This window comes from Stylophora pistillata, chromosome 7 (genome assembly GCF_964205215.1).
Source record: "Stylophora pistillata chromosome 7, jaStyPist1.2, whole genome shotgun sequence".
NCBI lineage: Eukaryota > Metazoa > Cnidaria > Anthozoa > Scleractinia > Pocilloporidae > Stylophora > Stylophora pistillata.
The window spans coordinates 30,542,855-30,552,608 of NC_142525.1; the positions used below are offsets into that span (position 1 = coordinate 30,542,855).

The 9,754-nt window shown below is 36.8% G+C and overlaps 3 protein-coding genes and 1 non-coding gene across 5 annotated transcripts; 2 read left to right on the plus strand and 2 right to left on the minus strand.

The window, feature by feature from the left end:
* Positions 1-786: 786 nt before the first annotated feature.
* Positions 787-4,394, minus strand: LOC111331658 (uncharacterized). Of its 2 annotated transcripts, XM_088726863.1 has the most exons (7): positions 4,038-4,393; positions 2,582-2,836; positions 2,171-2,307; positions 1,663-1,795; positions 1,451-1,486; positions 1,170-1,263; positions 787-1,004 (listed from the first exon to the last, which is right to left on the minus strand). In XM_088726863.1, the coding sequence occupies exons 1-7, from the start codon at positions 4,362-4,364 to the stop codon at positions 913-915; spliced, it is 1,074 nt and encodes a 357-aa protein (XP_088582989.1). In that variant the 5' UTR covers positions 4,365-4,393; the 3' UTR covers positions 787-912. The 2 variants fall into 2 exon arrangements, with proteins under 2 accessions (XP_088582989.1, XP_088582990.1); XM_088726864.1 differs by lacking the exon at positions 1,170-1,263 and having other exon boundaries at positions 4,038-4,394.
* Positions 4,395-4,460: 66 nt separating this feature from the next.
* LOC111331639 (clathrin heavy chain linker domain-containing protein 1) lies at positions 4,461-7,628 on the plus strand. The gene is made up of 2 exons (XM_022936797.2): positions 4,461-5,379; positions 5,771-7,628. Exons 1-2 carry the CDS (start codon positions 4,591-4,593, stop codon positions 6,830-6,832), a joined length of 1,851 nt encoding a protein of 616 aa, XP_022792532.1. The 5' UTR covers positions 4,461-4,590; the 3' UTR covers positions 6,833-7,628.
* Positions 7,289-7,361, plus strand: Trnat-ggu (transfer RNA threonine (anticodon GGU)). Its single transcript has one exon. It is a non-coding gene; the product is annotated as a tRNA-Thr (tRNA).
* On the minus strand, positions 7,548-9,723 carry LOC111331678 (uncharacterized). Its single transcript, XM_022936837.2, has 3 exons — positions 9,317-9,723; positions 8,504-8,682; positions 7,548-8,232 (listed from the first exon to the last, which is right to left on the minus strand). Exons 1-3 carry the CDS (start codon positions 9,721-9,723, stop codon positions 8,069-8,071), a joined length of 750 nt encoding a protein of 249 aa, XP_022792572.1. The 3' UTR covers positions 7,548-8,068.
* Positions 9,724-9,754: the final 31 nt, after the last annotated feature.

Genomic DNA, 9,754 nt, shown 5'->3' on the forward strand with positions numbered 1-9,754 from the left:
TCGAAGTGGATACTCAGTACATTGTAATAATAATGGAAAACATTATTCAATCCTGGTAATAACTGGTAGGGTATTGAACTTTTACCACAGGCAGCCCAAGCTCTCTTTGAGAACCACACAAGGAACACAACTTGCATATCGATTTATAAAGATTTGTATGGGATTTTCTACAAGATAGCCATAGAGAAGAGAAAACCAGGATTAAAAAAAACCGCTTATTCAAGTGAAATCGGTAAAATAACAACACCAGGAGCAAGCAACACACGTATGGAATAAGGAAAGCCATTTGTATTTAATATTTTCACTTTTAACTATCTCTATGGCTATCTTGTAGAAAATCACATACAAATCGTTATAAATCGATATGCAAATTGTGTTCCTTGTGTGGTTCTCAAAGAGAGCTTGGGCTGCCTGTGCTTTTACTAAAGAAAATTGTAATGAGTGAGAATGGGTATGGCTATATCTTTTTTAAACCTTGAAAAGATTAGTAATGTTTGAAAAATTTATTGGTACTTATCTAGACAAGATTGCAGGAGAATTTATTTGCATAATTCAGGGCTTGACACTAATGGTAGCCAACTAACCACAGACTAGTAGAAATTTAGTTTTGGGCAGTGGTTTTCGATTTTCATCAGCCAGTTTGGCTAGTAAACAAACTGAAATTGTCGTAACATCTAAGTCCCTTGCCATTTTGCTAGTAAGTTGGAAAGTTAGTGTCGAGCCCTGATAATTACTTTGCAGAGTTAAGATATTAAGTACTTAAGAAAACAATAAAACAACAACAAATTTGTTACAGTTTGCATCTTTATTTTCTTTCACTCTTCAGTTATGTAAAAAATGCTCTCAGTCTACAACTTAATTAATGTCATAGATATTTACTTGTGCCACATTATATAAACCAAGAGATAAGCTTTAATCCCAAGTTACTCCTGAACCAAAGGTAACAACCGGATTAGTTCCAACGGGTTTGTATGACACACTCCACATGCTATTTGGGACAGTCACTGAAAAATGAAACAGTCAAATAATTGGTTGTACTTCATATCAGTTATATGTTTAAATCAAGAATGCCATATGATTCAATAAACCAAAGCTTTGCATTTTAAAAATTACTACAATTTAGACTGGGGCTAAACTTTAATACATGTAAATAAAATACTTAAACTCACAAACTTCTCCTGGTTTTAACTTCACCAGAACTTTACGACAAATACTTTTACAAACTTCATTTGGTTTCAAAATGAATGTTCCAGTTTGTTTCACCTGAAAAAAGGAGAAAGGCAGTTATGAAAATTGAGTTATACCTCTTGACCTCTAATAAGATTTCATAAATGACCATAAACAACTCTCGTTGATATTTGAACATTAGTCATGATTTATTCTCTTATTCTTTACGTTTGTTTCTGTCATAAACTGATCTCTTAAAGGAAAAAAGCTTTACACATTATACCTGAGCCATCCAAGTGGCTGAGCAATCCCAGTTTACCTGGAAAAAAGAAAAAAGATTTTTAAAACAAAAATGGAAATATTCCAAATAAAAAGACTTCTATAAGATAGTGCAATATATTACACAGTTGTATGCTGAATTTTACTTCTCACTAAAACACTTCAAAAACCTTCATCAAGGTACTGTATATTCAGATAAAGCAAAGGAAAACTTACACTTAATGTTTTCTTTTCTCCTAAGGAGACTATGAACCAGTTCCCTTCTGTTCCCTCTGTCATAGGCGGCATGTAGTATGGACGTCGGTAATACTTCCTGAACACTTTAGCTGCTTCTTTCTCACAATTCTCCCTGATATAAGAATTAAAAGCATGTCCAGTAACTAAAGCAGGATTTTTTAATCTTCCACATGGGTAACATGATACAAGAATAAACAAGCACATCCAGTAACTAAAGCGGGAGATTTTATTCTTTTGCATGGGTAACATGATCTAAGAATTAACAAGCATGTCCAGTAACTAAAGAGCATTTTTTATCCTTACATTGAGGAAGGATTTGATTTTTGTTATTTTCTTGAGTTATTTTCTTGAATCCTGCAAAGGGACTTGGGCAAGGATTATAGGTTTCACTTTAATTGCAAAACAGGGGCATTGTATAGAGCCTAGGTTAACAAAACTTTTCTGCATTTAATTACACAACAGTAAAGTCCAGTTTCTACTCTCTTACCAGAAAGCCTGGAATTTTTGTTCTTCCCCACTCTGAACAGCTGAAAGCAGCTCCTGGGGAGTCTGGTACTGTGGTAAGGTTGTTTCAAACTGGCATTCTGTTCCAGAGTATTTTAAAACCTCATTGTTCTCATAGATCTGCAGACAACATTAAAAATTTTTGCAAAACCATATTATCAATTTTGCCAGTGTATCTTCACCCAAAAAAATAATCTGTGATTGTGGCTAACAAAATATACATCATTAATAAAAAAAATATATATAACAAAAAAGAAAGCTGATATTAGCAAGTCCTTAGGTGAAGTCATATATGGGACAATTCAAAAACAAAGAAAAGGTATTAACAAGGAAGATAACTATAACTAAAGTAAAACCCAATTACATTTGGCAAATAAAATAACAAATGCATTACCTCAGTCAAGAAATTAAGATCAAATTTTTTGAGAGCTTCCCAATCATCCATAGCATCAGTGACAATCACAGGAATGTTTGAAAAAAGAAAGTCATCTGCTATTCTACTGGTGCTAATATTAGCTTCCCTTGTTACTGTTCGGAAATCTTTGCACGCATTACAATCCTCCTCCGTCAGCTGATCTTGAACATAGTAAGGGTTGTCAATGACACATTCATAGTTGTAAATTTCTGTCCAGTCCCAGTATGGCAGAGCCTGAAAAAAAAATGTTGGTAAAATAAGGTTAAGAAGTTCTTGTTTGCAAAGAAATATTTGCTTGATAATTTTGGCCGAGTGTGTTTTTGGCTTGGTCCTGGGAAGATATGAATTGGCATTTTAAGCAGAAAAAGAATGAGAAATAAGACAGAAATATTCCTGTGTGACCCTATTCTTCCCTGAATCAAAATCGCAGTCCCAAAGGTAATCTTGACTATAGTTTTCTTTAGAGCAAGTAATGTATGTGTGATGAAGTATAGTATTATACAAAAATCTTTCCTATAAGACATTCAGATATCAATTACCAATGAAGCTAAGAGTTGTTTACCTTAGTGAGAGAGAAAAAAATTATTCAAAGATATTTATTGATGCCAACATAGTGTATATATTTTAAGTATGTATACAGATTTTTATTTCTATTGGGGAGTCAGCTTTATATGAAGATTAAGTTCTTCCCTGCTGGCACCCTATTTGCATTTATACTCTTTTGGTCTTTTAGCGAAGGGCTAACGCTCCGACGAAGGGCTAACACTCAAAACGTCAGCTTCTATAATCATAACGGTGGCCAATTTACCATTTCAACTTTGTTGATATATTGAAATTATTTCGTTATCCCCACCAACGCAGCCCCAAACAGTTTCTTTAGAAACTATCAGCCTTTATTCATTTGTATGCAAAATAAAGTTGTTATAAATAAATAAATTCTCAAAAAGAATTATCTGTAATCCAGCACTTGATTAGGAAAGATTTTCATATAACCCCATACATTAATTATGCATTCCATTTCATAAAGACTAAATATAAAGGTTTCTTTGCAACACTCAATGTATAATTAATGTATGGGGTTATATGGAAATCTTGACCTTAATTCTCACAGTCCCTTTCTTCACCCGGGAGAATAAATGGGTACTGGCAAATGTACTGCTGGGGTTAACCCTACCATGGACTAGCATTCCATCCGATGGGCCGGGGAGAACAAACACTCCGGGTCGATTCATGCAACGCGCGGAAACCGGATTTAAGCGCCGACCCGAAGGGCCACTTGGTTCGTAAACAGGCTTTACCCTACCAAACTTAACGGACATATTAGTAAGCGAAAAGTAAAAATAAATTTCAAATCTTTGAGGACAAATAATAATAGTAGCTAGATGAAAATACTGAAAAAATACATAATAAATTAAAATTAAAATTTGTGCTTTACCTTCATGGCTACGAACTTGCCATAAATACAGATTTCACGGTAGGTGGGATCATAATAAAACAAAAAAACCATCAATGCCGTCAGCAAAGCAAATGAAAACAACCATCTAAACCAGTGAAGGTGTTTTTCCTTGCTCTGAACAGCAAGCAAAGGTTGTGCGCATTGCTCTATTTGTGGCTGAGTGTAACCGGCTTTGACACAAAATTCATACAGCTGCCGAATCTCACTGTCGATTAAGTTGATCTTTTCTTTTAAAGATAGATTTTGTTCTTCTTCAGTAACGTCCGAAGACACAGTCGGGAAAGTTTGGAAATTGTCGTCCGCCATCTTCGACCAATAATAATAAGGACCAATGAAGAATCGCTAAGCATCAAAAACATCTCGAGAAGAATACACCTTCTGATTGGTCAATTAGTCATAAGTAACCAATCAGGGAAGTTCTTTTATTCTCGCATGGCGACTAAACGTAAGCTGTGGCAACTGAGAGTGGGAAAACACATACATAAAATCATTGATATCTTTGGAAAGCCTCATTTGTTCATCAAAGGGTGTCATGCGTCGAACAGTTCAACCTAGAAGATCACCAAGTCCAATGTCTACTCATTCACCTTTCAGTGCGAGAGATGTTCGAGAGAGGAAAACTTCTTTTTCGAAGGCTCCTCCTGGTGAGGATCTTCAAGTTATTGAGTGGAATATTGCTGATCAGCTTCGTCAAGTCAAGTTTCATCCGGAACAAAGCAGGCAAGAGTATTTCATGGTGTATAAAAATTCATTTGACCAACTCATTGAAAGCAAAGCTGTGGTTTACAAATCGATTTTGTCACAGATCAAAGCAGAGTATGAGGAGTTCATCGATACTCTGGAGAGAGGTCAGAGCCAGACAATCTATCTTCAGGGAATGCTCAAGGCTCTGTTGTCGGAGAAGGCAAATGTAAGGCATTTTGTACAGAGAGGTGATGAGCTTGAAGAGAAAATTGCAAAGCTTAGAAAGCATAACACTCAACTAAGGGAGAAACTTCACATTTTAAGAGCAGAGAGAGTTCGGAGGTTGGCATCTGCAGAAAGTAAGTCGATACATTCTGTTGTAAAAGAAACAAGGCTTCTGATTCCTGGCTTGTCCTTGAAAGAACTCACTGACTTGCCTACTTTGAAGAAGACTCTATCCAGATTAGATGCGCAAGTATGGGAGCTGAAGGAAGCTACAAAATCTAAATTTGCAGAGCGAAACCAGAAACAGGTTTTGAAACAACAGCTCATGAAGAAGGAAAGTGTGAGAGATCATGTGTTTGCCTATCATGGAGAATTAAAAGGAAGGTGTGAGACCCTTAAAGTTGCTGTTGAGGTAAGATCAGCCGCCTCTATTTGGGTCTTTGTTCAAGTCCTCTGAGGATATAATTTGTTTCAGCAATGTTTGCCTAGTTCAGGTGATTGTTCAGCGAGACAGACAGCTTGGTCTATAAGGTCAATATGTTGTATCTTACAATGTTAACTCTTTTTTTCTTTTTCATTCGAAAAAATGCACTAAGATCTTGGGTAACAGGTTAGCCCAGTTCAGGCTGATTGAGATCACATAATACAAGTGTATAATCCACCTTAGAAACTCCTAAAAGAGGGGAACAACCTCCAAGGGAGTCAACAAGATTTTACTTTTATTAAATTTTTGAGAGGAGACCATCCACCTTTCTTAACACTTTGAAAAAATTTATACTGTCTTATGTTAATTTCATGAACAGGCGGCTAGAACAATGGTTGATAAACCAGACCAGGATGTTCATGTTATTGATGTTATAATTCGAGAGCTAGCAAACTATGGTAACAGCAAGTATGGGAAGAAAAGTGATTCCTTACAGTTCTTTGCAAGCTTTGATGAGGATGATCCCTTAAAAAAGAAAGAGGCAGAACATTTAATTGAGTACGTTGATCACTTCAACAATTTATTTGACTTTGGACAGTTCGAACTGGCTGCAATGCATGCTGCCAACTCACCAATGGGAATTCTCAGATCGTATGAAACCATGATCAAATTCAAGCAAGTTGAGTGTAATGAAGGTGAGGTGTCACCTCTATTGGTCTTCTGTGATGCTCTAATGGCTACAGCATCAGCTGCACAACCTCTCACAGGAGCTATGTCCTCGGAATGTATTCGCTGTGCACTCAGTGAAGGACGTCTGGACCTTGCAACCCACTGGCTTGCTCAGGAGAAGTTAACATTTTCTATTCCTCTTGGCGATGCTTTGTACAACTTCTGCCCATGCCTTCAAAACTGTATATGCACCTGTATTCCTTTGGCACAGACTGTTTACATGAAAGTCGGTGCACATCATCAAGTTATTACTTGTCTTTGCAGGCAAGGAAAATTCTCAATCATGTTGAATTATGCACAGAAGCATGCCAAATTCACAACAGAGGATTTTAGATCTATCCTCATGAGGAATCCTTCTCCAGAACTAGCAAAGCTTATGCTCAGTAATCCCAGCATGGAGGGCAGGGTTGGGTTGTTGAGTTTTGCATCTGTTGTTGGAGCATTTTTAGATGACAACCAACCAGAGATGTTAGTGAATGTATTAAAGCATCTCTCTCAGAGCAGCTCTAATGACTTATCTACTGTGATTACAGATGCATTGTTAAATGAGACAAGGAGTGACAATATGGATACAGACAGATGGCTGTCAGTTGTTGATATGTGCCAGGAATCTGGTTTGCTTGGAATTGGTGTTGAAATATTGTCCATTCTCACCATAAGGGAGGCACTAAACAAAGCTTCCATTGCTTTCAGTATGGATTACATTTCTTAAGCCAAAATTTGAGACTTTTGAAGACAAAAGGCTTATTCAGTTCAAAAGTGGTCTCATATTTTCAAAACTTAGTAACAAAGACACTAGAATCAAGATTGAACTAGTTCAGCATTTGAGAACGTAGAAGTTGATTGTGCAGAAGAAGCACAAACCCAACACCCATTTCAGAGACTTCATTAAATGGTTCAGTGTGAAAGCCACATCTGTCTAATTGTTAGGAACCAATAAGGTGTCCTGCTCAAGTAAATTAATTTTACTAATTTAAAAGCATCCATTCAGAAGGGATACACAAGGACCTGAGCTGAGGAAAATACAAGAATTAGGAACTGCTTTTTTAAAGACAAAGACAAGTACCGGTATCAGTCTTAGTGGTGTGTAAGGAGTCAAGTCCACTATCAATGGAACATTAAACATTATGGACTTAATATGAACCAACATAATGACTAGATCCCAGTTGGCTTCTTAGCTCAGTTGGTAGAGCACTGCACTGGTATTGGAGAGGTCATGGGTTCAAATCCCATACAGGCCTGAACTTTTTTCAGGCTTTACTCCACTACCACATGGGTAGGGTTCATCATTGCAAGGATGGCTTTCATACATTTCAGAAACAATGTCACACATCTTTGTTTAAAAAGACTGTTTGTAAATCTGTGTCTTCTGTCTCCCTGATCAAGACTCAAAATGTTTTCCTCTCTGTTACACTACAATACTTCCAGAGTGATAAATATTTTCTATATTTTAAGCATTCATACTTTTAGTTCTGAAAGATGTAATAAATATATGGTACAAAACTAAATATGCAAACAATTCACAGTAAAACAAAAAGAAAAAACTTTGAATGACTAGGAACAAGTCACTAAGTGTTCTTATATAGGAAACTCTTTAGCTTCGAAAAATAACTGAAAAATTGGTCATTGACCAGATTCATTCTATCATGTTCCACTCAAGAAGAGATAGTGTAAGATGGTTAATTAAGCACTATGGTATTATAAATGGCTTACTAAATGATCTTGAAATGTCTGAAAAAGAGGATCCACATTGAAATTTTCAAGTAATCCTCATCAAGCTGTGAATTAACAATCTCCTGGTGGAGAAACGTTTATATTTAACCCACACTCACTGTTGCCTAATTTCTCAAAGTATTGATTCACACTGAGCCCTTTTCTAGTTTTCTTTATGATTGGGTGTACTGATTGTCCATACTATTTACAAAACGTTCTTGAGAGTCAATTTGTCCTATATCTCATATCTTCTAAACTTGCTGATGTGTCTTCCTTGCTTGGAACTCCATCCATGTCTTCTGTGTAACTTTGATAACTTTAAATTGTCATCATTGGATGATACTAAGCGTTTTGCCTTTAGGTTCCCGTCAAAGAATTCATCCAGGGGATTTGCTTCAACTAAAGTATAACAAAAAATAAATAAATGATTAAAACTTCCAACAGTCATTTTACTTTTAAATGGTGTGAAAGAGCTAAACAAAGCTAGAAGATTCTTTTCAACAATCCCACAATTTCCTAAGATTAATTAATGCCACTGAGTCTGGCAGTTGTACAGAATTTCAGGGACACAATTTTGACTCGGGGCATGATCATTTTCAGCAAGGATGCCTGTAAGACCCCATGAAAAGTTTATGTGTAGCTTAGAGGGGACCCTTGAGTTATAACTCACCTTTTCTGTAGTCAAGCATGAGTTCTTTTCTGGGTTTAGCAGCCCAGTGTAATGATGTATGTACTGCTCCACTGAGCCCAATCCATTGACCATAAGGTACAGCTATTCCTGATCTGCGCCAAAAGTCATACTTCTTCCTGCTTTCCTCGTCGCACAGAATACTACGAGCATTTTGCAATCTGAAATGAGATTTTTTTGGTTCAAACTGAGAGGGGATGGTAAATATCGCACATTTGCGCCATTTCCTCGCCAGTTGTTAAAAATTGGCAAAGCCTTAATATCATTTCTTAGCCTGCTCCAAATGCTTTCATGTGAAAGTTCGCACTTTTTGAGGATGTTGGCGTATCTCCCTTTTGTGACGCACTGACACGCCCTCCTACCGCCCCCCAACCCACAAGGAATAAATCAGTGGCCCCTTGTTTCATATGCGAAACATGAAAAATACCAAACAATGTTCTTTTCTCTTAGTTTAAAGATATGTTCGTGTTCTTCGGACTAAATCACATCATGATGTCTTAAATATAAAGTACAATGCCTCCAGGACAAGATCGGCCGGCTTCTCCGAAGATTTGGTAACGGGGACTATCACGGTAACACGCAGTGAAAATCACATGAGAGTTTGCCAAATTCAACTTTTTTCCTCCGCAAAAATTTGCGTCACAATCCCCTGAAATTTAAGAAAAAAAAAAACCTTTTTTCGTTAAAATCAACAAATTTGACCGTTCTAAATTATCAAGAGACTGCTCATGGGAACTCTGATCTAATTAACGACCATTAGAAACTCCTGTAATTAACGAGACCGCAAACACAAACCTTTGGAACAACTTGGCTGTGTTTTCATCGCCAGGGTTTTTGTCTGGATGGAGTATTTTTGCCTTTTGTCGAAACTCAGTTTCAATTTGCTCCGCAGTTGCTAACTCGTCACATCCTATCAGAGCATAGAAATCGTCCTCTTTGATTTTGTTCATCAACACATCAAAAAAATCTTCCATCTTTGAGCGACTCGTCACTATTTCTAACGACGCAACAAACAAAACAATAACAATATTTCGGTAGGGTGGGGGTCGCCAGGGGCTGGTTGTTCGCAAGGTATGCCCATTTTGAGCTACAGTCGGTAAAAAAGTGGTCGAAACATGGTAAGGAAGAGTATAAAAATATGATAAAGAATCGACTGTACGAAAAATTGTACGACTGAACAAAAGAGGTATTGTTATATTCATACCCTACCCTACCCTACTACTCATCGCTAGA